Below are 27,797 nucleotides of genomic sequence, written 5' to 3'. Positions count from 1 at the left end.
ATTATTTTCTGGGGTAATCAAATTACAGCAAACTAACTGACACACTTAATATCCCAGGATATTAGATTTGGTCAGTTTCTGGGGATTTGAGAAAAATATGAAGTTTGACAAAATATGAAGTTGTCTTGTATGTTTGCATGTCCTGCTATATTACCCCAACATTGGGTGACTGCGTGTTGTGTTACAAGTCCCATCCTGTTGAGAAAATATGGATGTAAACGTCGTCTGTCTAGAAGTGAGCACAAACGTCTTATCATATCTAATTTGAAGGGGGTGGAATCAGTGATTGGTGACTGTGCTGGGCATTATGAAATCTTTATTTGCGCTTCCTCTTTTATCCACTAGATGTCAGTGTTTCACTTGTCTCCTCAAAGAGAAAACAGCGGCGATAAAGGATGGATGCCAAATACTGCATGAGACTTTTAAAAAATTATGTCAACGTGCTCTACTTTCACTAATTAAAAAAAGAAGACTAATTAGACACTCAACGTATTAAAACACACGTTACCCACTGTGGTCCGGCATTTCAAAATATTGTTCAGGCATTATTCAAGGCAGCCAAGTTTCCGGAAGAGCAACTGGTGCGAGTTTAATGGACAAGGAAGAGATATTTGTTTAGGTTTCGTGTGGACAAGACACATACTTTTCTTTCGTCAAAGAGTCTGGCTCTTTTTAAATCATTAGAATGCCTTTGTTTGCCCAAAATCCATTTGACCAAGATGTTGGTAAGCGAAGTGCTGTTTTTTTATTGACGTTTTCAATGTGTCAGAGCTAGCTAACGATAGGGCCAACAACATTTGAAGCTAACGTTAGCTTAGCTTGAGTTCTTAAGTTCGCAGGAAAGCGTTGTAAGTTCAGTCGTCACTGCCAGTTTTGGTAATGACAGCATCCACAAATCTCAGCCACATTCTTAGTGTGTAGCTGACAGACTGACTGGTTGTGAACAGCTTCCATTAAATTAATCGATCACCTCATTCGCTTGGATAAGCGACAGTTTGGTAACTAAGTTTGAGGCTGATTTGTACATGTTAGCTAAACCGTCACTGGCTAACGTCAGTTTAAGAATCACCTGATCCAAAATCAGGTCATATTGTTCACATGGGTCGATGATTTCTAAATATGACATATTACAGTGTGATTAGGGCAACTATTTACGATTATTTGAAATCTCACTTTAAATAATCCGATATGATTTATTTTCGATTAATTGTCTATAAATTTCTCGTAAGCAGCGAAAGTCGACAGTTGCAGTTTCTGTGAACAGTAAAAAGCCCCTGATCGGTAGACATCGACTTTACAATGACATAATTTACATGAGAAAGTAAAATTAAACATATTTTTGCTTTTCACTTAAGTGACTAATGGAGATATCAGAATGAGAGCTGACATTATTTGTTGATTAATGGATTACTCAGTTGATGGAAAATAAATTGGCAGCTATTTCGGTAGTCAATTACTCATTGAAGTAATTAATCAACTAAAAGTGCCAACCATCGACCACAGTTTCAATTCTCAATTTTAAGTATTTACTGTTGTCTTCATCTTATGACAATGAACTGAGAAAATAACTCATAGAAGTGAACACAATCATAAATTTACGGCCCAAATTCAAAAAAATAAAAAAATAAATCTCTGTCTATGGAGTGAAATATTTAATGAATTAATCACTTAAACTCTGGTCAAGTCTTTGAGTCAGTGTGACTCTAATGCTCTAGCTTGGTCATTTGGGTTGTAAATATTTCTTTTCTCATAGCTGTGTTATGTAAATTTTTGTGCCATCGTCCTTGGTCACAGCCCTTATCTGTCCTTGCAACACCACAGCTCTTGTGTGACCAGACAACAGCACACTGTTGCTCTTAACTGGCTCTCTGGGTGTTTTATAGTTAGGTTGGTGTGTCATTACAGAGTTTACTATGAGTTGGAAATGTGCGTTTGAGTGATTCCCTGCTAACGTATCACAAAGCAGCAGTGGGTCACCTCATCTGACAAAAAGACTACTTCCACTGCTGTCATAAGAATTTATAAAAGAGCAGATGTACTTCTTAACACAGATCTCATGACATTTAATGAGCATGGCTGTTCTTTTAGGCTGTCCAATCCTTACAGATTAGGGTGGTTTACCATCTCAAGGAGTTGACTGGGAAAACCCTGCAATTTCAATAAAATGACATAAAATGTGAAATTTAGTCAGCCTGTTGACTTTTTTCCCCCATCTAAGTTTGACAGGCTTTGGTGCAGCAGTAACCAAATCTAAAATGTGGCACCTCAACACTTGCTATTCATTATTTTAACACTTGCCCACTGTGACCAGCACGTCTGCCCACTAACACAATATGTCTGATGACAAGCAGCCACGATGCCAGTGAAGTATTTTCTCATTGGACCATATGCACTGTATCCCTGTTTGACATACTTCCAGAGAAGGCAACCAATGAAAACAACACAACAGATGACTGGGGGCTCATCATGGACATCTGTGATAAGATTGGAACAACACCCAATGGGTAAGCTGGAAAAAGGCCTTTTGAAGAATAAAACCTCAGGAGCATTGAGGCTCACTGTGATTCACATAGCTCCTCATTTAAGTACAGTACATTTTGAAACAGTCTACGCTACATATCATCAGGACCTGACCGCACAGGAGCAGCTAGCTTAAGTTTAAGGACACTGAGTTTGTTGTTTAGTAATCGTCGCACTTGCAATGGATTCTGTTCTCTTTCAGACCAAAGGACAGCCTGAGATCCATAATGAAGAGAATCAACCACAAAGTGCCTCATGTTGCTATGCAGGCCCTGAATGTGAGTCTGTTACCATGCTTTCATGCCACTAAACGTATGCACATTTTGGATGGACGCTTCTGCCAATTTTCCAGTAAAGAGTCTGTTTCAAATAAGACGACCACATTTATGCCGATGCACTCATTAGAAAGTAACTAGAAGCAAACAACAAACAAAAACCAAAATCTCAACGAAAGTCTACACAAACATTTAGAAGCATGGAGTTCAGTAGTAGTAACATGGGGAGGGTCAAGCTCCTCTGTCCCTTTTTAGACTTGAGAAATAAGTGTACTCCAATACAATCTGGCTGCAGTTGAGCTTTTGTTGAGCTAATATTCCCGTTTTTTAGAGCCATACAGGAAAGTGGAAGAATTCATACTTTAACTCGGATGAGCAATATGAGAGCTGTTTCTCTATCTGAGTCATCATGAGCAAACACTGTCACATGGTTCGGTCTATATTTAAGACTCTGTGTTCACTCACTCAGATAATTAAAGTCCTATTCTCATTCAAATCACGTATGATCACAAAAAGCTTCACCTGCTGTTCATGTGTATTCCAAATACTGTTATTCAGTAAGATTAGGAAGAGGTCTTCCTCAGTTGAAAAACACTGAAAAATCCTCCTTTTTGCGATAATACAATCATACACCAGGCGTTCAATCTAATTTTTACTGTTTGGACTTCTTCTCTTGCAGTTGCTGGGTGCTTGTGTGTCCAACTGTGGCAAAATATTCCACCTGGAAATCTGCTCAAGGGAGTTTGCCAGTGAAGTCCGGAGCGTTCTCAGCCGGGTATTTATACTTTTTTTTTCTCACTAATCCTGTTTTGTAACTGTATCTGTCTGTCATCTCTTTGTCCACTCTTGACCAGTGTCAGTCTCACTCCCTCACGCTCTGGAGAAGGTTAACTGAAAGGTCACAGATAAATCATAAATATGTTCTTACAGCCATCTAGCCATTAGCTGTGTTAGAGCCCTGTTATCTTGCAGCCATTAGACTTCCTTTAGTAAAAGGACACAGTAGAGAGCAACACAGCTGTTTGTTTGCCTGTCCTCTGTAGGCCCACCCCAAGGTGTGTGAAAAGCTAAAGGCTCTGATGGTGGAGTGGGCAGAAGACTTCCAGAAGGATCCACAGCTCAGTCTGATTGGCGCCACCATCAAGTCTCTGAAAGAGGAGGGCATCAGCTTCCCCTCTGCATCCTCACAGGTTTGTCCACCTCATACAAAATATGAATGTGTGATGTTGAGAACGCACACAAAGCAAGGTGCAAATTAAATCTTGCTTTCATTAGGGATGTTTTTTATATAAAATCATGTAGTCACGTAGCTTAACCAGACAAAAAATACCAAACTTACAAGACAACATTACAAGCATTATTTCAAAATCTCTCTTTTTACACAGTTAATGCACAAAAACATTGGAACTCAGTTCTTCAGTAAAACAGCATGTTCTTTCAAAGTTAATGTCCTTCAACCCTAATCTCTTTCATCTTTTTTAACATTTATGGACAGCCTAAACTATCAATAGATTAACACTTGATACCACATCAACACTGAAGTCATCTGATTTTTAAATAAAGTCCACTAAATTTTCCAAAACTGTCTTCTGATCTGGTCCAAGGACACAAAACTGCAACAAAATATTTTGGACACATAAACATACCCAGTACAACGCCTCTGGTGAATACCAGTTCGATTAAGCAAATGAGTTAGCCTTCATGATGCAGTCGTGCTCCCTTCAGAAGGAATGGAACTGTCTGCACTCTGTCTGCCACTTTCACTGTGACACCAGCCAGCTTTTATTTTATGAAAAGGAACTCCAGTTTGGTTGCTTGCCAGATTGGCTGCTAGCAAGGAAAAGCATTCATCTGCAGCCACATTTAGCAACATTTTGTAATATTCAGTTGAATAGAAATGAAATGTTTTGACTTGAGTGTCAAACAACAGATGTCATGTGTTCGCAGTTCTCTTTCACGCTCCTTCGTTTTGCTCCTTTTCTTCCTAATTACAGCTTAAGTCCGTGCAGGACAACAACAGAATAAGTGTGTGAATCCTTTTTGTCCAGTCCAAGTCTTTCATTTGGCCGTTTGACTGCTGCCCTGTGTGTTACCAGTGTGACGGTTCAGGTTGGGTGGCGCTCGTCTGTCTGTGTTTGTGTGGTGCTCTCAGTGGAATTTCCTCTTCACATATTTCACATTATTCTGTGGGTATGTGTGTGTACGTCCCTGCATCAGGACTGTTTTTAATGCTCATTGTGGACTCAGCTGCCTTCTGTTCTATTCTTTGTTTGACATCCGTGTGATTTGTCACAGTATTTAACAGCCTGACGTATATGTGTCAGGGGCTGAAGTGGACTTTGCTCTCCGGTTGTTATAAAGCAGCTGACCTACAATTGTGTCATCTGTGGTCATAGTCTCTCCGTGGCTCACGCTTTCGTTGTTGACTGCTCCACATTCAGAGGAGTATTTTAAGGTGGAAAAGAGGACTTAATGAGTAAGTCAAAGATCACCACAAATTGTGTCTCCTGAGATGTTATGCATGCACTCATCACCTCTTAAAAGGAAAATTCTGCATTTATCTGCTCAGACAGCAGGGAGAGTAGATTGTGGTGCAAGTGGAGAAGAATGAGGTGCATGGTCAAACTCTTAACTGCAGGTATCGATTGGCATGTCAAGTAAACACTGGTTAAATCCGGTAAATCTAATGTGATCCAGTATAACAGCTCAGCCATAAATTCAGCATAAAAAACCTCTGAATATACCGCCGTCCAGTTCAACACCACTGCAGACTCCTCCTCAGTAAATAGCACACACCTCTCTGACAGTGCCAATCAAAGCTTATGTAAATGAACACACTGTGCAACTGATCATCTTCATGTGTTTACTGGACAGACAGACAGCTCAGAACATGGACTCTTAAACACCGTTGTGGCTTTTGCAGGAATGATCTGGCCATTTCATTTTCTGCTTCATCCTCACCCTGTGGCCGCTGGCTGTGGCGATGTGCTGTGTGTAATGTAATTGCAAGTGCGCCTGCTTTAGTGGAGAGCAGGTGACACATGAGGCAGCAGGTATGACATTTAATCTCTGTCAGCTGATGAGCAAACAGCAGTGGGTAGTGTGACTCAAGCTGTGGCAGTGCTTCCTAGTATTTACCCTCAGCTCTCATTCGTGATGAACTTTAATATCACTTAAAAGTAGCATGCAGCAGACACACACTATCGAGCCATGTAAAACAGATGAGTTTTCCAGTCCCTGCTGTGTACCTCTCTGTTGCCATACGCTGCATTTAGTTCTCTTGAGTGCCAGTTTTAGATGAAATGAAAGGTCTGTCCATCCACAAACTGGCACCTTGCTGGTCACCTGCTTCTGAATGCATCTATAGATCACAACATTTTCAATTTGTTTTCATACTAAAATATTGAACATTATCAGTATTTACCTCACCTTTACACAGTATGCCTGTAGGTGTGACAAAGGAACTGTTTCTTTCTTTGATTGGTGTATTAACATGTTAGCTATATTAGTATGGTATAAAGTATGCATAATTTAAGTTTTTCAGCAACTCAGTTTGTACAGGTATCAAGTTACAAACCTGACTCCCCACACCTGTTAGCCTCACCTGTCCTTCCAGGGTAATATAGAAGTGTGTGTAGCAAGAAAGATGTCTTCTTAGCTCTGTTCTGTCCAAGATCTCTGATAATTTGCTTTAACTTGTGAGCTGTACCACTTTCATTAAAGATGCATCTGTAGTTTCCAATATTTAAATATTCACTATGCACACTATTAATCAGAAGAATGTAACAATACTGAGGACATTTGAATTCTAAATAAAGCTTGTGTCCAGCACCCTCTTAATCTGCTCCTGGGTGTTAGACTCTCCTTCATATTGTATGTGGAAAACAGTCATTGGACCAGCTTCTGTTATACTTTGCTTCACCAGCTGCCTGTATGAAGCAATAGTTCACCCACTGTGAATTTGTGGGTGTGATGAGTCCAGTTGAGCTGTGCTGTCCACTTTGACCTCATTGCCATATCAGACAGCTGCGTCATGTCACCGCAGACGAGAGATAATGAGACAGCTTTGTGCAGCGTTTGTCTGAAGGCCCCACATGTAGTACTCAACATGAACTGCAGGTGGCATTACAGTTACTGAAAATCAGTTTTTCCACATGTAGTCTCTCCACCCTGAATGTATACACACACACACACACACACACACAGCCATGACCTTATCTTTCTGTATTGACCACAGGGGTCCACCGCAAAGGTCAACACACCTGCTGCGAGCAAAGCGTCGGATGATGACAACCTGGCCAAAGGTAAAGTGAGACGCCATCATTCAGCTCTACACACACCTTCATGTCATGACTGCATCATTTTCTTCAACACATATGTATTTTACATCAACGTAATTTATTATTATTGTTATTGTTCCAGTATTCTCAGAAAAATACTCCTTTTCATATGTAGAACACTTTAAATTCATCACTGATTTTATGCATCAAAAGGTTGTTTTGTTGCCTGAATTATTTTCCTCTTACATCCAAGCAGTTTGTGAGCTGTTTGTGTTCTGTAAAAAAAAAAAGAAAGAAAAAGATGAATCCCGTGTCTGTGCCAAGCCCATGTGTTGGATATTTGACAAACATCCTCCTCTCTTCTCCGGCTCTGCGTTCTCCTCCTCTCATCCAAATCTGCACCTCTCCCAGCCATCGAGCTGTCCTTGCAGGAGCAGAAGCAGCAGGCGGAGACGCGACCCCTGACCACGACCTCTGACCCCCAGAGCCACACCAACAATGGCGGGGTTCAGGAGGTCCGGAAGGTGCGTGCGCTGTACGACTTCGAGGCGGCTGAGGATAATGAGCTGACCTTCAAAACTGGAGAACTTATTCTGGTTTTGGATGACAGGTAATGGTTCATAACACGGCTCGTTTTAGTGTTACCGCCATCAGCCACTTGACAGACTTTCTTTATAATGTGGCTTTATGGCCGTCTCAGTCGGGGGGCTGTTCCACATTAGCTTTATTTAAATGATTATTCCTGTTTCATGCTTTTGTTTTCTAGTGATCCAAACTGGTGGAAAGGGGAGAACCACCGAGGCGTGGGGCTTTTCCCGTCCAACTTTGTTACAACCAACCTGAATGCTGAGCCAGAGACAGGTTGGTCTGTCTCTTGAGTGTGAGCGTGAACCTGTAGCCCTGTAGCTGCTTTGGTTTTCCCGCCCTATGTTTTGTACCTTTTAGAAAGCATCCCAGCCCCTGTGCTCTGCAGCTATTTGATTTAAACTGGAGCAAACTATTTTCATACCTGCTAATTCAACTGAACCTTAACCTCCACAGTGGCCTATGTTGAAAAGGCTGCCAGTCCTGAGGAGGTGCCCCTGGAAACCAAAGTTGAGCCTGAGCCCGTCTTCATTGACGAGGTACTACATCTCCTGCAGTACATTTCCAAACCCAAATCACCTCTCAGTCACACAGCCGGCCCAACCCTGCTCTCTTCCTTCTGCAGGGGAAGATGGACAGAACGCTGGCACTGCTGCAGAATGCGGATCCTGCAGATTCGGCTCCTGACTCCCCAGAGCTGATCCAGCTGGAGGGTATAAACCTTAATGCTGGTGTAAATCTAGTCACTCTGCTAGTGGCAGCTGCAGTCAGCCTGAGATACACTGTTACTTTCTAACTCTGTTTCTGTTTCCCTCGCGAACTGGAAATATGTGAACAGGTGCTTGTGAACAGATGAACCCGATGATTGATGAGAAGCTACAGGAGATTGACAGGTAGTGTATTACAGATGTGAACTAAATGATCCAGCTGTCATTTCAGCTTCAGTTCAGGGTAAAGATAGCTACGATTGTGCTTTAGCTGTTTAGACGTCAGAGGACAAACCTACAAATGAAAAATATCCTTGTAAAATCAATGTTTCTGTCCACGTTGCAGGAAACACTCAGAGTTGTCAGAGTTGAACGTGAAAGTTCTGGAGGCCCTGGAGCTTTACAACAAGCTCATGAACGAGGCTCCGTTCTACTCGGCCTACTCCAAGATGCAGGCGCAGTACGCACCAACCAGCTCGGCTGTAGCCATGCAGGTCAGAAAACTGCTTAAACTGTCCTCTGTGCTGCTCAAGACCTCCCCTTAACAAAGATGTATCTGGTGTTAAGCCTTGACACTTCATCAGTCAATCAATGAGTCAGTCACAAAACAGCAGAGCTCAGCCAAATGAAAAGAACACAAAGTACAAAGTAACAGGAGTACCTCGCTCATCAGGCGTCATAATTCCACCGTTTCAGCCTGGGTTGCCGGTGGTTGGCTCGTGTATTAATACCGTCTACAATGGCAGTGTTCCCAAAGCACAGAAGACAAGGGTTGGTTTTATGACGTAAGGCAAGTATTTGTGTTTGGATTTGAAGATCTCCAGTGAGTGTGCTGCTTTAGATAAATGTGGTTCACTGGTAATGTGATTGGTTCTTGATAAGTGAACTAGTGAAACTGTAGCGAATTGTATGTCACCAGTCTGAACGACAGGCCACTCACGCATATGATGGGGAATTAGGGTCATCTTAATTCCTCTTTTAAATGAATACGTTGAACTCATGTATGTTTGGACAACTTCAAATCAGATTATTCAGGATTCTTGCTGGTACACTACAGTAATCTTTTCTCTGTCCTGTGATGTGTGCTGCGACCAGGCCATCCATAATTTAAGGCTGGATTCAGCGGTTGGTTCACAGGTTACAGCACTAAAGGCATTAGATTTCCTGTCTTAAAGGAGAGCTGTGTGTTAACTACCAGTGTGCCCACCCACCAGCACTAGACCCGCTCTCTTGTCTATTGATTGCATTGATCTCCTGATGTGCTGTTTTTTTATTTATTTAATGGAGACAACAGAAGACTAATGCAGAGGAAAATCACTGAGAGCAGTCACATGGTCAGACCTTGCTGTTAGTGTCCTCTTTTGTTCCTCACATGCTGGATTAGGCCGGTGAAGCGGTTGATTTTGCTGCTTGTTGTATTCGTCCTGATAGCTTGACATTCAGTCAGCCTCTTTGCCTCCCTGGAGAGTTGGAGACTGCCTGGGTTTTCTTGGCAGTGGCTGTTTTCTCTGTCGTGATTGATGTCACTGTCTCTCCCTCGAGATTTAGAAAAATGTGCACTTCACTGGCCCACACTGGAGAGCTGCTTGTTTTTCGCCCTTCGTTTTATTTCTCTTTATTTTGCAGAGGACTGTAAAACTGCCTACCAGGTTGATGTTGCACCTGCAATGGCAACACTATTGTCATATATCAGCACTTAAAATTAGAAAAGTACTAGTCATATTTTATGTAATCTTCTCTAACAGCTACAGTATTTATATATGTATACTTCATAATGTGAATTAAGTGTGAAAATAATGCAGGAATACTGGAATGTTCTCCATCTAACTCCCAGTAGCCAGACATTTTCTGGAAGCCACATATTCAATGATGGACATCTCTTTTATTAGTGTTGCTATGGTTGTCCTGGGACAGAGATGGTGTTAGCTTTGCGAGGAAATAGAAAGGAACATTGAATTTATACGAGCAGATGAAGGCTTTTACAGGTCTTTCATCACAGAGCTATGGCTGACCAGTAGTCTGAATAAGGAAAAAAGGCTCAGCCTAGTTGGTTGTGACGGTCATCAGTTATCAGCCTTTCTGCCCTGTCAGTCTCAATCATGCTACACAGATGAGAGCAGGGACCGATTTATTGGAATATAGTTTGATTTTATGTATGTGGAAACCACCCAAATGATGTGTGGTTCTGTGTAGTTTATTTATGGGATCTTGTTAGATTTTCACTCACTGAACAACTGACTGATAGCTGCTTGATAACCTTATATGAAAGTCCCTTTATGTCTGGGTGTTAAACTACAGCTAGCTGATGGAGAATGCATGCTGTCTGACCGATGGCAGGAGGACAGGGCTTTGACCTGTCTGAGGCCAGGCTCTGCAGTAATCGTGTGGCATGCTGCTCTGTGTATCAGAAGGAGTCAGTGTATCCTCATTGGGAGCCACACGCTTAGCTCACAAAGCCGCTATGTGACGCAGACAGCAGGGGCCAGATTCATACAACGCTGTAGATTCAAGGCGTTCATAGGCGTTCTTTTCGTCAGATTCATAAAGCTGTTCATGAGGCTGATTGTGTTTTATACATTTCAGGCATTGTGGGAACAGACGCACATGCACAAGCTCCATTTCCACTCCCACAGTTATCCATGAATGGATGCAAAACATCCATTTGCATGGTGGTACTAGTGTCTGCTCCACCCTGCGCTAGATCTGTCAGTGAGAAGAATGGCAAGGAAGAAAAATGCAGTTGTGTTGCATCAGCGAGGTTCTCCAACAGAGGAGCCCACCGTGACACACGCCTGTGGCTTTTTATACCCCCGTAACACTTATTCATCACAGGTACCTGTAAACAATCATCACAGTAATAACTTCTTCATTATTATGAGGCGTCAGAAGGATGAGCAATGATAAATCTGTGGAGCTCAGTCAATGCGCTGATAGGATCATTAACAGGGATTAATGGTTCCAGTCCAAATGAAAAGAATGATCAAATTCATCACTCATAAATAATTTATAGTGCCTCTGAGTAACATTTTACAGAACGCTGTGCAGACTGCAAAATAATAACACAATCAGTGAAACTGGCAAACAGCTGAAACAATGTTTAACTATCATCATTCATGTCCACCTCATCGTTTCACCAGCAGCTGTGTCCGCTGCTCTGTCTGCTCTGTCTGTGCGAGGTGACACACTCTCACTGCACAGCCTTCCTTTAGAAAAAACTGTTTCCGTGGGAAAAGATGCACGAATGATTTGTGTGCGTCCACATCGTTTATACATCTGGCCCCAGGTCTTTATGGCACATTTCTGTCCTATGCCACCATCTTTACCCACCGCTGCTGGAGCCGCCACAACGTCCACAGCTTCATTCTGAATTACGTTGCATCGATGCAGTGCTCCGAGGAGTAGTCACACACGCTCACAGTGTACATGTACTGTCTTACAATCAGTGTGGAGTAAATATAAGTTAAAGTGTGTCGCTGATGATAGAAAGAACAGTCATGTCTCTGTCCAAATACAAAAGCTGAACTGCACCTCTCTCTCTGGTCTGCTCAGAGTTACCTTGGCCCGGCCGGCTCTTCCTACCTGCCTCCATCGATGCCCCAGGTTCCTGCTGCACAGCCCTACTCTCTGCCCAGCGACCCGCCCACATCGCTGCACTCAGTGCCACCCAACGTGTCAGCGCCACCCAACAGCCAGGCAGCTCAGCCTCCCTACATGAGGTAAGAAAACAGCTCTGCCACTGCAAAGAGGACCTGTAAGACTGTCAGAGTAGTAGTAGTAGTAGTAGTAGTAGTAGTAGTGGTGCACTAAGTTTCCATATTTGTTGTTGGCACAAAGCATCACATGTGTGTTTTCTTCACAGCAGTGGTATGAACACGCAGTACATGAACCAAGCTGCTGGAGCTCATTACCCACCCCAGGCAGGCGTGGCCATGGACATGTCGACCTATCACAACTCCAGCATGCCTCCTGTGTCCTATCCTGTGGCTGCTCCCCCTCACCAGGCTCCTCAGCAGCAGCAGGCGGCATATTATCAGCAGCCTCTGCTGTAAAACTCCAATTAACGGCAGACCTGAGACGGATACATACTCCAGATATTTCTGTTTCCAGTGGTGTGTTCATTTGGCTTACCTGGTGTGAGTGTGCGTACGTGTGTGTATGTTCGCTGTGGGGATGTTGCTTTAGTCATTTCGTGTGCCTGATCAGCTGATTTGAACACACCCCACAAAGGGTGAAATAACTGAGGTGTGTCTGTAATGCAGGCCTGCTGTTCATTCAGGAGAGTCAGGACTCTCTCCATGTGCATGTCCTCAGCTACTCTATGTGAGACTAAACATGGCGCCAGGAGCTTTCTCCTGTCCTTCACCCCTTTTTCCTGGCTGACAGTGAACGCAGCGCTGGTCTTCACAAACATCACAGGTCACCGCAGAAGAAGAGCTGGGCTTGTCCATCAGTAAGGGGCCATGTAATGAGCAGTCATTGCCTGATTCTGGAGAAATTAGCATTTTTCAGTTCCTCCTTCGACTCCCACAGTGTGCTATTTCTGAATATCTTCAAACCTCCTTGGCCTGACCCTCTGCCACTTTGGTGGCAGAGGGTCAGGCCATGTCCACACTAATGTAGATAAACGTGAAAAATGCTCTCTCCATTATATCCTTCTATTCACACTACGTTGTCTATACCAGCCATGTAGCAAAAGCAGCATGTCAGCAGCTGCAGTCCCCTGTCGCCACCTATACTGGATACCTTCAGCCACAGTACTGTTGTATTATATGGGGGCTATAGGGCCTGCCAGATCACCTCTAGTACCAATCTGCAGGGATGAAGTGGACTAAAATAGTAGCTATGCATGTAAAAGGTAAGTGAAATGAGAGTTTTTACTGCACAGCTGGTTTAGACAGCTGTATTGATAAAACCTGAAATATGTCTGTCCTGCCACACGCTTGAGAGACGGATGGCTGAAAAGTCCAATATAAACAGCCTTCAAGCTGACATTCAACTTATGAGGAAATGATATCTAAAACAGCTGTCTCGTGCTGGGGTTTGGACAGTGGAAGCTCAGCTGTTCCATCAGGCTTCACAGACATGCACAGTATACCAGTGCTCCAGGCAGTGCAGGTTGAACATGCACTTTGACCCCCAGATGGCATTTTCAGATGTATCTGCGTTCGTGTGAACGTGGCCCAAATGTTTTGTTCTTCTTGTAGTTTTTAATGGCCGTCTTGTTTTTAAGTTTGAAGGCGAAAGCGATTGAAACACCCTGGATTTGTGTGCGAGCTCAATGTTTGTGCAAAGCCAGCACTTATCAAAGAATGTGTGTGACAGGGTGTGGGTGCTCGCGTCAGGACAAAGTGCACAGTTACTCGAAAGGCAGGAGCTCCGGGGGTTTTTTTGTTTTTCTTCCTCACCAGCATCCATCACTGTAGCTGATCTGTGTCTTGAACAGAATTTCTGAAGTACAAAATATTTTCAACTATCAAATATGTATGTCAACAGTTCTATTTGTGTAAATGGTTCATCAATGTTCTCATAAACTCACTGCCTTGTAATGCATTCTGTGGTTGCATTTGAGATATTTAAGATGACATTTATGTGTATGTGTGCACGTTTGCTTTTTTTTTTAAACATATGTATGTATGTATTGCGTACATATGTGTTTGAGGGCTTACTCATAATAGGTTGTTCGTCATTGTGAATTGACACTGATTTTCATTGGGATTATCAGATTTAAGATTGAACTGAGGAATAGTTAGTTGGATTTCTTTGTGTGTTCATTAATCATGAAATGCTGCGTCTGTTCATGATTAGTACATCACTACCTTCCTGCCTGTCATCTTCATGTGCGGGGTCTCTTCCATTCAGCAGAACCTGTCAGAGTCCATGTTTTATGCAAATGCATGATGTTGAGATTTTTCATGTCTATACGCTTAAACTTCAAAATGACATTGCCTGTACTTTGATTTATATATATTGAGATATTATACATGTGTAATTTACATGATTGGAGAATGTGTAATTATTCTTCTTATCTTGCCTCTGCTTTTACTTTCACTGTTCAGGCAGAATGTAAGTGGAACAGACTTTTCAGAAAGTTCAGGCATCGTACGTTGCTGTTAATATGAAGACAGACAAGTGAGACATTATGTCTAGACACCTACTGTTCTTTTATTCTTCACTTTTAATGTTTAGGAGCAGCTTTCATAGAATCTACAGTCCTATCGTAGTAGCTACATAGTTGTCATTTTAGCCACAGCTGTTCCCTTACCAGCCTCACATTAAAGGCATTGTATATTAGATGTAAAATAACTGGTTTTGTTGGTGACATTGACATTGCACCTTAGCTTTGTAAACATGTATTTACCACTGGATGCCTTGTTTTTCTGTAGAAATCAAAGAATGACACGGACACAACCTTGGCGACTAACTTCAGTCTCAGTATCCGCTGGATATGTATAATTCTGTATATTTAAAATATTCCAGGAGAAGTCCCTTTATCCAGGATTTTAAAACTGCTTTTGTAACAGAGCAAACGTATAATATTCTTTGAAATAAAAAAATTGACCTGTGTTGAGGGTGGTTTCTATTTCCCCGTGGATGCCTTTCAGTAATTACATTTATACAATTAATAGGAAGGTGATAAAAATAGTAACTGTCCGCCTAATTAGCCTCTCTATTCCCTGCATACATCAGCAGCTGCACGTGATGAACAAGCCAATAATGTGGTCGCTGACATGGTTTATTCATTGAGCTTTTTATAGTTTCTGTTCTCGTCAAAAAGCTGCACTGGGGTTCTGTTAAATGTGTTGTTCTGGTGGCAAAGTGCAGATAAAACTGTGCTTTTTGATGAAATGTTCAGGGCCAGACACCACAGGCTGTTCTCCAGGATGTATACTCAGTGTAAAGGCTCTGCGGACCTGCAGAGGGATCGTCTGAGAACAGCGCAGCTGGTCGTGCTGTCTGCTGAGGATGACTGAGGAGATTCTATCAGCTGTTGTTTGTCCTGGTTCATTTCCTGAGATAAAACTGCCCTGTTTTATTGTTAAGTGAGGAATGCAGCGCTAAATCAGCAGAAAGTGGTTGTGTTGGGCTATAACAAAGCATTAGAAATGAATTCTGTATGAAAATATGCGCTATTTGCAAAGATTTAAATAATTTCAATCATGTGTACAAAACTAAGTGTGGCTGCTATTAATGAGCTCCCTCTTGTAAATGCCTAAGAGTGTTAAATTTGACTTAAGTTGAAGTCTTAGCTTACATAAACTTAACGAGCGCCTATGAATTAAACATGTTAGTCAGACCTCAAAGTCTACATATTTCATATATTACAATATATGTGTTGTGGATCAAAACAAAGAACAATACACACAAGAAAATACTGTAAAGATGGCCCACATGAGAAGTGGGTCAACTTCAAAATCTCAACAGCTTCCAGAAGTTAAACTCTTTCCCTCATTGTGTAAGAAGAGAGAGAAAATTCTAAAGATGTTGAACTGGTTTTCCTTTACACATTTCATTTTATGCACATTTAAACCTTTAACCTACAGTTATTAAGAGATCCATTTAGGGACCTCCAAAATAATGGGCATTCTGCTATACAGAAAAGTGCAGACTCAGAAAGCACATAGACTTTGGACCGTCACAGTCCACATCACTGTGACTGGCACGGACTAAATATTTATCATCACTTCCAAAAAAGCTGAGCTCATGCTTTTTATTTGACATCGCTGCTTTTATTTTGTGGTCAGCAGCTATATTAATTTCGTTTATTAGAGCAGGGATAGCGGCTGTAAATAGGTTGTACGATGCGCTTATTGCATTTTGAGCTTCTGATGTCAAAGGACAAGTACAAAGACACTTGAACATGGCATTTCATAGCATCATCGGAACGGAAGATGAAGCAGTCAAATGAGATGAGAAGGTGGAAGAAAATGAGATGAGAAGGTGGAAGAAAATGAGAAGACAGGCATTTTAAAGGACAAACAAAGGTGAGGTTCGTGTAAAAATGATAAATATGCGTCAGTATTTAAACATATTTTCACGTGTACAATTAGTTTAGAATACCACATTTCACTCTAAAGAATAGATGGATTGATGGATACATCTGAAGAAAAGCTTCTCCTTTTTGCTGGTCGCTCATGTGCATCCCGAGTTGCGAAGCGCAAACCCTGAATTTCTCCGTTGTCCCTGAACGCAGCACTGTGATGGAGTGGAGGGGGAGGGTCGGCAGTTATCTGTACGCGCACTGATACCCGGACTTCATCTGTGCAGACCCTCTGCGGAGTGGGACACGTCTTTGCCTTCATCTTCTCCTCTGCTGAAGAAGAACCGGAACAAAGCTGGAGCCGGCGGTCCACTGTCCGCCGCCCGAGCAGCAGCAGTTCCAGTGGAGCGGAGCGGAGCGGCAGCCTCCGCCCTGGACCGATGAGCTGGCTGAGATGTCCCGGCACATCTACACCCGACACGGGATAGGAGACGGGCTGCAGAAGCCCGTGTTCCAGGTAGGACAAAAAATAAAAAATAAAAATCACCGAGATTTTGCTTCTCTTCTCTTCAAGTTATTTGGATTCATTCTAAGAACAGATCAAATATCTCATAGAAGTATGAATAAGAATACTGATAATTACATCACACAATAACAACACTCACATAACAGCAACAGTGAATATTGATTTTAAGAAATGAACAGTGATCCTCACAGACACTCTAAACTCATTATTCTGCTCTGCGTTAAACTGAAGCTCCATTTTTCATCGCTCCTAATGAGCCTCCAAGGAGTCATCAGTCAAACAGAGACAGCAGTCCTGCGCTGTGCTGAGAATTTGATTTATTCAAAGAGAAATGAAATTGGGTTCTTAATTATTAAGCATTTTCTGATGGGACTCCACTCGTGATGTATGAGGCGGCTCAAGTCACTTTTCCACAGAAGAGACTGAAGCAGAATTTGCAGCACACAGTTAATGCTGAACAGACCAGTGCTTTGTATCTCTACTGCATCAGGACATCTGCTGTCAGTGTCCTTAAACGCATCCAGACAAATCCCTATTCAAACTTTAGATAGATAGATAGATAGATAGATAGATAGATAGATAGATAGATAGATAGATAGATAGATAGATAGATAGATAGATAGATAGATAGATAGAGCATGCCATATAGACAATTTCATATACTGTAAGCCATATACATGTATGTAATGTTATATTGTGATATTGATATAGTTCAACAATACAGTTTTTTTTTCCAGAAAATTCCAATGAAAACTGTTAAAGGGGCAAACAGCCACAGCAGGGTCTGCTTTTGGTTAATCCACTATCATCCATTGATGCCAAAATCATATAAAAAAACCAGCACAACCAAAAATCGGACTGGCCGTATATTATAAGAAATATTGACGGGTTTGAAAGTTTATATCATCTCACAGGAAACACAGTATATTGTCATTTAAGGCTGCAACTAACGACCTTACTGATTAATCTGACAATTACTATCTTCAATAATCTCTGTCGTCCAGTCTGTGAAATGGCACAGAATAGCAAAAAATCACTATCCCATCACTATTTCTGTGAACCCAAGGTGATGTCTTCAAATGTCTTGTTTTGTTTGACCAAAAAGGACTTTTGGTCCATTATTTACTGTCACATAACAAAAACAGCAAGTCTTCACATTTGGTAAGATGGACACGAAATATCTGCTGTTTTTGCAAGGAAAAAAATGCCTGAAATGATTACTCAGTTATCAAAATAGCAGCCTTTCTTTTGATCAATTTATTGATTACTGACCAGTCGTTTCAGCTCTATGCCTAAGCCGAATAAACGGTGTAGATAGAGTACTAATCCAACAGTGCAAAGCATGAAACACATTTAGGTAGGTAAGAAACTAAATGCATAAGAAGTCAGAACTAACAAGATATGAAACAGAATACAAGTGCTCAGGAGTACACTGTAATACTACGGTAAGAAGGTAGATTGTGCTTGGCTGTATATATAAAATGAAATAAATTGCACGCTGAATTTAGTCATTAGTGATTGATAGCTGATTAATTGTTCATAATTGATCATTTTTAAGCACAAACGCCGATCGTCCCAGCTTCTCAAATGTGACGATTAGCTGCTTTTGTGTGTAACGTGACAGTAAAATCATACAAAGTTTGAACATACAGCTCCACAGCAAAGTCAGTGTGCTGATGAAGAGTGAGCATGTGGAACTTGAGTTGGGACTGTTCAGTCAAAATGAATATCTCCAAGATTTTGAAGTGCTGGTCAGACAAAACAAGCAATTTGAGGACGAAATCATGATTGGTATTTTTCACAATTTTCCTATTTCATAGAAAAAAATCATCAGATTAATCCAAAATGAAAAGGACTGTGAAGATGAATGTTTGGGAGTCGGAAGCATCCTCTTACCCCAGATGCTCTGCAAAGTCACAGGAGGAGAGGATGCCACACATACAGTGTTAGAGCAGCTGAGGAGTCATTTATCACATCCCCCCTCCTCTTACTCTCAGGTGAAGTGTTACCTCATGGGCTCCTCAAGCACGAAAACAACTTGGCTGCGTATGAAAATGGGTCACGCAAAGTGAATTTGTGCAGCTTAGCAATGTTCACGCAGAGGTAATGCATTATGGATTTTGGTGTGGTGTTCTAATAGAGCAGTAAAAGACTGCCTTGATATATTCAGGTCATCACAGAGGACAAGAGGCAGCTGGAAAGAGCCGCAGCCCTGCGACCCCAGGGGCTGACATACTGGTGTTAATGGGGCTGCTGGAGGGAAGGTGCCCTTCAGTTCGCGTGGAGTAAAGGGTAAACATACTGAAGATTTGACAATAACAGAGTCACACATAGATATTCTGTCCTCGCCAGGCTAACAGAGGGACGTACTCCAGACGCAGCCGGCTGAAGAGGTCTGACGGCAGCACCACCTCCACCAGCTTCATCCTCAGACAGGTAGCACATGCCACATCAGCTCGGCTCATCAGTTTATCTGGAATTTAGCTCATTTCTGAACATAGGGGAAAATCATGCTAACCATGCTAACTGTGTAAATGTTGTTTCCTGGCACAAATATGACCTTTCTCACCCTTTCTAAACCCTAACCTCCCATTTTTGGCCCCCACCAGTGGTAGACATACTCCTCGTACTTATCTTTCCTCTGTATTAGTGGCAGCATAGCTTGAGCTGTTTCCTCTGGCAGCAGCACAACTTCTTCATGCCTGTTGTTCAGTGAAGGCCTGTGGTGACAATTACACACAATGTTTGCCCGTCCCGGCACCGACAGTGAATGGTGAACACATTCGGGGATTTGCTGTGTGAAGAAACCCTTCTTGAAATTCCTCTCCATCTTTTTGAGACTTGAGAAAGTGAGCAGCTGGTGTCTGGCACCAATCCGCCAAACTGCTCATTCCAAAACATCTAGTTTCGCTCAGAAATGTTCAGTTCTAATGTCAAGTAATAAGCAAACAAAAGATCTATGGCATCAGACGCCATGTTGCCAAGACTTTGCTGTACTTCAGGGAATCGATGACCTTGATTTGTATCAGCCTGTGAACTCAGCCTGCTCAGCTGCGTCTCCCAGCCATGTATAATTCATGAGGACACTGTTAGCCAGGACCGTTTGAGTGTAGTTGCTGCCACCTCCTTTATATGTGCCACTGTAAAACAAATTCAAATTGGTTTCCTGTATTCTGTAATTCATAATGCAGAGGGGAGTTACCCTGTCTTGGACATCCTGCTAACAAGTTACCAAGGGAACTGAGGCTGCAGAGGCCATTCAGCGGCACAAGGATAGCTTGTCATTGGTTGTCTTTGTCCTGAACGCCCTCTCTTTCTTTTTCACTCTTTCACTGCATACCTGACCTCCATCTCCTCCATCACAGCCTGGCCCGACGCCATGTCTCTCTGTGGAGATGCGGTAACGTCAAGTCAAAATGAATCAGGTTGGAGGCTTTTTCACCTGGACGTGCTGACAAAAGCACATGACAGCCTGTCGTGTCTAATGGCCAGATGTGGCTCATGATAGTGTCAATTATTCACATCTGTGGCTGCCGCATTTTCCAGAACATGTACGTCAGTGGGTGCGTGTGGGATTTTCATGCAGGTTTATTTTCTACATGTTATTTTAAGTCAATATGAAGTCAAATTTATAATTTCATACAATTTCAACTAAACCTGTTCAGTATAGACAGTACAGTCAGTGCCGGTGTGTTCAACCTGTTGATGCCATTTTAAAAGAAAGAAACAAAGACACAGAGAAGTGTACATGCTCACTCCCCTTCCTCATTACACGCTCACAGATTTCTTTAACACCCCCGCTGTGATTTGTGTCATCACCGGTGTGATCGTCATCAGGTGAGAAGGGGAGCAGTGGGCTCTCTTTGATTCCCCTGTGTATCCATAGTAACAGCCGCCCTTCAACAACAGGGGTCAAGCGCAGAAGGTTGATTAGCAGGAAACTTCACCTCCTCCTCCTCCTCCTCCTCCTCCTTTTCACTGTACAGTACAGTGAATGCTCACACGGACAGAGAGAAGGCTGAGAAGAATGCAGCCTTTAAAGCTGAATCAGATTTATTCAGCTTTTCTTCTTCTCTTCCCTTCACTTTAGCCTTAAAACCATTCCCAGTAAGTCATGTTATCTTTTTGACAGGATCTCAAATCTGCATCCTTATCCTTGCCTGGACAGAAGGGTTATCCATGCTCAGTCATTTATCTAACTCCTGAATGGGGGAATGGTTTCAAATTGGCAGAATTTCATCAAATATTCCTGACTCAAATAAAGAAGAATAAAAGTCCAAGTTTAAAGAAAAACTGTTATTTTCTTGATTCTAACACTCAGAAACGGAGCTAATGTGCTTCATGGGGACTGTGTGGGTGGGGTTTGATCTGATTTGATTGACTGTGCTGGCAGCTTGAGCAAACAGCCCCACAACTGTCATCAGTTTGTGATTCAAATATTGCTAATCTCACTTCACCCACTGCAAACCAGTGAGAAGAGCCCAGGCAAAAGGAGCCCATGCAGGAGCCCATCACTCAGAGAAAGAGGCTGATTGAAAAAATATGTTTTCAGGGGAATTTAAGTAGAGTTTTCTGCAGGTTGAGTTCACTGCAGATTGACGCTAAGTATTAGGTTTGAGGGAGGATGAGTGTGGCAGACTGTCAGGGCCAGATGACCTCAAACAGATCAGTGCTTTTCAGAGTGAAGGAAGCGAAAAGGCGAAAACTTGGTCAGTTGATTTTGCAGGAAAAGGAAAGAATGTATTGAAGGAGATATGGTTGAGCCCCCGCATGATTTACTGATCGCTAGATCTGTTACAGAGAAAAGCTGATTCTCCCAGATGGTTTGCTGAACGTCTACATGCACCGCTCGCGTGGACAGATGTTTCTCCGCGTGGTTGGTGAGCGGATGTCTGAACAGCTCTGGGGCCGACCTCTGAGCACCATGATAAGAGGATGCAAAAGCTCAGCAGATGTTTGCTCTCAGGTGTGTAATCCAGAGGGGAAGTGAAGTGGCACAGAGGACCTTTGCTCTTCCAGAATCTTTCAGAACTGTGTCTGTTGACTTGCAGAGCTACGATACAAAACTTGCTTTTAACTGTCTTTGCATGCACTTTGCAGCTACCTCATATGTCCGTCACAGCGTTCCTTTGTGCGTGTTTTTGGAAGTTAGCTCTATGTGTCTGTAAGAAGCGTTTAATCCCATCAGTGCCGGGAGGCAGTGCATCAGCATGTGAAATAAGGTCAGCAGCAGACTCTCCTTGTGTGTTGCTGTGTTACCGTCGTGCAAAAGCACAAGTTTTCAAGAAAGATGTTCCAGTGTTGGCCAGGCATGATTTGGCCCTGTCTGCCATCTAGCAGGCATACTTTGTTTTTGCATCGTAGTCACTTTTTTATGCATATGTGTTGATGAAAAGTAAGGACCAGCAGTGGCGCTGATGAAAAATGAATGGGCAATGAAGACAGCATGTGCATCCAAGCAATTTAAAATGTAATGATGAAATCAAGTCAGCGTTTGTCAAATTTAGTTAGGCTGGAACCTCTTGAAATCTGCCTCTGCTGACAACATAAAAAGTAAACACAAAAACACAATTTCAGTAAGCAACATAAGCTACTGAGACAGTTCCTACCTCTCAGTGTTGACCTTTTTATCCGTGTTGCTGTGGTCCAAATCTGTGTCTGATGTGCCCGAAGTTTGCTTTCTGCTTCAGAAGGACTTTTATGATTACGCTGTTGATTACTATCAGCCATCAGGTTTTATGTGTGCATCACATGTGTTGTGTCCCCCTTAATAACAAAGTAACATTCAGAAGGAACAGTGACTGCATTCATTAAGCAGCAGACCTGACTAATAACTCACAGAGACATCGTATGATTTAGGCAGGCACAGGATTGAACTAGTTTAACAGAGTCACAACACGCAGCCCCCCCAGGTCGATATGAGAAAGGTTGGAGGGAATGAAGGTTCCACACATGGCACATATTTTGAGACATATTGAGGCCCTTTGTTTCCCAACTAAGGGGAGTATACACAACACTAGCCACAACATTAAAAAGGTAAAATGAGTAGCATTGGTCTTCTCGTTACTATACAATGTTCAGCTGGGAAATCTTGGGTCCTGGCATTCATGTGAATGGCACACTCCCTCCCATTCCCTTAGCAGGACAGTATGCCCCTCCGCACCACAAAGACCTTTCAGGAATGACCCAAGGAACATGCGTTCAAGGCATCGACATGCCACCCAAATCCCAGACCTCAGTCGGATCGAGCATCCGCAGGACGATGCCGGAACAGGTCCGATCCATGGAGGCCCCATCTAGAAACCCACAGGACACCCAGGAGGTCTTGCCTCGACGGGTCAGAGCTGTTTTGGCACACAACATTAGGCATTATTTAATGGTTTGGCTGATTGGTGTAGAAACAAGTGCAGTTTTTAAAAGTAGGACATGCATCCAACATGTTTTGTTAGAATGACCAAATACTGTAGACAGCATGTTCTTGTCAGAAACCATCTTTGTCTGCAGTGCATATTGCAAATTGGATGTTGTGCAGTAATGAATTCTGCAGGGGCTATTAACAGTTTTAATGGTCTTTTCAGCTGAGGCTGACCAGAAAATTATGTTTTAGTTGAGGCAGAAATGCGGCTGTGAACCAAAGACCTCATCACTGCCTCTTTTATAAGTCTTACATGAGGCCTTTGCCCATACGCACATCCTGGGTCACCAAGTTTAATTCCCTTCTGTCTGAAATGCAAAGCATGAATGTAAGGTGTGCAGATTTGAATAATGTCCTATTTCGGGATGGCAAAGCTTGTGATGCCACAGCTTTCTCCCAGAAATTACATTTCATTTATGAATCACAATACATTAAACAGACTTCCCTTTAACCTCATTTTTCAGCTTGCAGCTTGTAAAGTGATAAGGAAGGGGCTTCTTCACACTGTTAATCCCTCTTATGTAGGTCACATGGCTCAACTCGGCAGCCTTTCATTTGTGAATTACTTGATGGGGCCCCGGCCACTGCTCTCATAGCTCCACGCTGGCAGCATCCCCTAGTCTCCCAATACCCCTTGAGTAAATCTGGAGACCACCTAACAAGATCACCCTCCGTCTCTCTGCACTGCTCAGCTGTGTTGAATATCACTGCCTCCAGTCCTCACCTGTGTTCTCAATGAACCAGTGTTAAAACTAGGATTCAACAGCTAAAACCACTCAAAGTTACAATAATGACTTAAATATTGAAAAAATAAATACAACGCAATCATGCTGCAACTAATGATTAATTTCATGACAAGTCCAACCCTCAAATGCTGTCTTAAAAAACTCACTAATAAAGCCGTGATGTGCCACTTCGCGCACCTGCAGCCTTGTGTCAGGTGCAACATGAAACTGAGTGTTGCAGCATTAGTTGTGAAAGGCTTCTCCTTGAGACTGTGGTGTACTTGAACAGGTCAGAGAGTTCTTAGAGGTCAGTGACTGAGCGGCACCCAGCTTTTTGATGTGTCACCTCTGTTCTTCCACTGTAATATCTGAGGGATTATGATGAGGCCATCAGGTGTTTGGACAGGTGCTTGTTAGGAAGAAAACAGACAACTGGCAGGTGCGATGAAGATGCGTCATCCAATAGGAGCAGGTGCATCTGCTGTAACTCAGTTGGTCAGGAGATGGCGATGTTGCTCTACTTCAGAGAAGCAGCTGAGACGTATGGCAAAGCGCTTGTCTCACAGTTTATTTCTACTGGAAGACAAAATAGATCTGCAATGGATGTAATGAACACATTTCTTTATTGATTTATTGGTTTATTTAATGACCATGATGGACGATGCAAGCTAGAAGTTGGACTTAAGCATGCAGGAAAATAAAAAATATTAGTATAATACTGATATTAGTTTACATCTTCAGCTTTTACTGCATTTTGGTTCGATTACAACCTTTTTCTTTCATTGAGTTCTTTAATTTTGTTTCTCTTCACATTTCAGTTGCTAATTACCCTTTTTATAATGTTTTTAATCTGATTGTGTAAGGTTCATTTTTACCTTGGCAACATGTACAGTGATAACGATTCTAAAGTCAAGGTTCACATAATTAGTGAGCATTCATCTGTGTCACCTTGACCTCTTGTCTGTTTTACGAAGGAATAAAAATCAATCATTTAACTAATATTATTTAGTTTGTCAGGGAGCGATTAGTTAATATGAGATATTTCTCATTAGGATCGCAAAATTATTCTGTGAATGCTTTCAACAGTTACTTTGATCACATAAGATGCCAAACCTCAGAAATAAACTCTGCTTCTCTTCTTCACTGATTTCCTATATGATCAGTTTCCCTTTACTGACACTTATAGATTAGTGTTACGGCCCTGGTGCTCTCACGAAGCTGTAAGGACGTGAACACTTATTTTAAGTGAGCAGCGGCTCAGTAGCATCCCGTTTAAAGCCTCATCACTCAGCTGTTCACCATTGCCTCGATACAGCGTGTGTAAATTATGTCGGTCTTTGCAAATGGGCGTTCAGGTTCAGAGATTACCTTAAGCGCACACGTCCATGCACAGAATACACACAGTCTGCAGGTTAACACTGCTCTCAGGCTGCAGACGCCACCCCACGACCACCTCCCTCTCTGCCTCTTCCTTGTTCAGTATTATTGACTGGAGCCTCCACCAGCCAATCGGCAGGCTGCATCCCACCTCTGTCATCAGCCAGTGCTGGAGGAAGGGATTGGCTTGTGTGATCTGAGCTTGGAAGGCAGATGAAATGCCAGGTCTGCTTTGCCTCTGGGGACGACTAGGCTGCCTTATAATGGGAACCAACACTCGCTCGGCTCAGGGGCAATAACATCCAATTCAGCATCAGGAAAACAGGGGGCTCCACCTTTTTTTTTCCATCTGCTGCTCTGGCGTGGTCTGGTTGCTCTGTGGTCTACCTTCATGTGGAGAAAAACGCTGCTGGTGGGCTCTGTCACTCCCCTGTCCTCATCATCCATCCTCTCTGGAACAGGTTGATCCTTTACGCTTTCTGTCTATTTTGCGCCGAAGAGCTGCTTTTTGGAATCTCACTCCTCCATGTACGATAACTTGTACCTACATGGATTTGAAGACTCGGAGGCGGTGAGTGGCGGGGTGTCTGACACCTGTAAACCATGCTTTTCTGTTGTGTCGTGGATGGTTGATCCCTTCATGAATACTCACAGAATGTGTTGAGACTTGAGTGGGCTGAGCCGTGCACTCTTCTCGGGGGAGTTAGAAGAGGTTGGGGGAAGGGTGTGCACGGGAGTGTGTGTTATGGTGTGTGTTTTTGAAAGAGCGAGTGTGCTGGGGCTCCTCAGTCAACCAGCTGTACAGTTTTCTCACTGATGCTGCCAGCCAGATGATGCTTCTCCTCCTGTCTGGACTGAGCGTCTGCAGACCCAAACAGTGCATGCTGTTGAGCTCTGTAGCTTCATTTGTATTTTCTCACTTGTCTGTCCATCCTCACATCACACCATACGTCATCAAGGTTTACAGAAAAGATCAGCAGTCTGGATCATACTGATGTGCTGTTGCATCCAACTGCGCCGTCTTTCATGTGACACAAATGCATGCAAAGCAGAGAAACATCATATTCCCTTGTCACTACGTATACATTCTCATCTTGACCGTACACAGCTGATGGTATGCACAGATAGACCCACATACTGCCTTTGATACAGATAGGGTAGTGGAAAAAATGCTTACAAAGGCAGTAAATGTCGGAGCTGGTGCTGGGTGGAGGGGAGGAGGGAATCCCACTGAGCCAGAATCTGTCAAGACCTTTCTGTGACTGCACATCCTGACGTCCCAGCTGCCTCTTAAAGATTAAAGGTGGAGGGATTTTTCACACATTCTGCTATCTACAATATTAGCAAGGGAGCGTGAGTTCTGTATGTCAATGATGTGCATGTCTATAGAAGGGTTTATCTTACCTAAGGAACTGAAATGAACACCACATTGGCAGAAATATGTGGCCAGATATACACTGCACCTTTCAACATCTCAGTCCAAAGCCATGGGCATTAATGTGCTGCTTCAACAGACTCCACTCCTCTGGTTTCAGGCGTTTCAGCAGCTTTCGAACCTTGCTGCAGGGATTTGCTCCCATTCAGACAAAGGAGCTTTAGGGAGATCGGCCACTAATGTTGGATGATAAGGTATGGCTCACAGTGTGCTTTCCAGATCTCCCAGCTGTTTTATGGGTTTACTTCAGGGCTCTGTGCAGTTAAAGTTCTTCCACACCAGACTGGGAAAACCTGAGAAAAACAGCCCCTCAAGGAGTAGACATGGAGACGGGCATGTCCGTATACTTTTGGCCAGATAGATTTTGCGAAGTTGGTTTGCTGGTTCGATTTTTTGCCAAATTGAAAATAGTTTTTAAATTATATCCTCAGTATTTCTCATCCAGTTCAAAGGAGGAGTCTTTTGAATAGCAGTGCTATTGGTTTATGGACTGGCCAACTTTTTCACCTTTGAATGTAAGATACCATGTGAAGCAACTGTTGCTATGATGCTTAAGATGCTTCACCAACCAGAGGCACAAATAGAGCTGAAGCAAAATGAGAAACTGTTGCAACATGGAACTAAATATTTTCACAGTACCTGCTGAATTCATCCAAACATGGCCCATAATTTGCAGCTGTTTAGCTATGAAATGCTCCACTCACTAAGTGTGTCTGTCTGATATTATCTGCTGAGCAGCTAGTGTGCAGTGGGTTTTTGTGTCGTGGCTCCATAAAGCTGTGGGCAGCTGCACATTCAGGGGATAATTCTCTGTAGGCTCATCACTACAACCAACCATCTTTCACATTGTCGCATTATTTTCACATTTGATTTTGTTGTTGCCCTGCAATCGGCTGGCGACTGGTCCAGGGTGTACCCCGCCTCTCGCCCATTGACAGCCGAGATAGACTCCGGCCCCCCCGCGACCCCGAAAG

At 42.8% G+C, this 27,797-nt stretch overlaps 2 protein-coding genes across 5 annotated transcripts in view; both read left to right on the top strand.

The window, feature by feature from the left end:
* Positions 1-544: 544 nt before the first annotated feature.
* On the top strand, positions 545-14,930 carry stam2 (signal transducing adaptor molecule (SH3 domain and ITAM motif) 2). Of its 2 annotated transcripts, none has more exons than XM_070976308.1 (14): positions 545-725; positions 2,420-2,504; positions 2,723-2,798; positions 3,475-3,570; positions 3,839-3,985; positions 7,033-7,099; positions 7,487-7,685; positions 7,842-7,936; positions 8,117-8,199; positions 8,286-8,373; positions 8,499-8,553; positions 8,714-8,861; positions 11,917-12,083; positions 12,227-14,930. In XM_070976308.1, the coding sequence occupies exons 1-14, from the start codon at positions 686-688 to the stop codon at positions 12,414-12,416; spliced, it is 1,536 nt and encodes a 511-aa protein (XP_070832409.1). In that variant the 5' UTR covers positions 545-685; the 3' UTR covers positions 12,417-14,930. The 2 variants fall into 2 exon arrangements, with proteins under 2 accessions (XP_070832409.1, XP_070832410.1); XM_070976309.1 differs by having other exon boundaries at positions 580-725; positions 12,230-14,930.
* Positions 14,931-16,531: 1,601 nt separating this feature from the next.
* The window catches only part of cacnb4a (calcium channel, voltage-dependent, beta 4a subunit), a 249,236-nt gene continuing 237,970 nt past the window's right edge, over positions 16,532-27,797 (top strand). The window contains exons 1-2 of one of the 3 annotated variants that reach the window (XM_070975768.1): positions 16,532-16,862; positions 19,224-19,307. In XM_070975768.1, coding sequence (XP_070831869.1) covers positions 16,800-16,862; positions 19,224-19,307 — 147 coding nt within the window. In that variant the 5' untranslated portion in view covers positions 16,532-16,799. Of the gene's footprint in view, positions 16,863-19,223; positions 19,308-25,565; positions 25,960-27,797 lie in introns of those variants that run through there. The other 2 variants (XM_070975769.1, XM_070975770.1) reach the window with 2 other exon arrangements.

Source organism: Chaetodon trifascialis, chromosome 12 (assembly GCF_039877785.1).
Source record: "Chaetodon trifascialis isolate fChaTrf1 chromosome 12, fChaTrf1.hap1, whole genome shotgun sequence".
In the NCBI taxonomy this organism is placed as follows: Eukaryota; Metazoa; Chordata; class Actinopteri; order Chaetodontiformes; family Chaetodontidae; genus Chaetodon; species Chaetodon trifascialis.
This window is presented reverse-complemented; position numbering and strand designations above follow the sequence as displayed.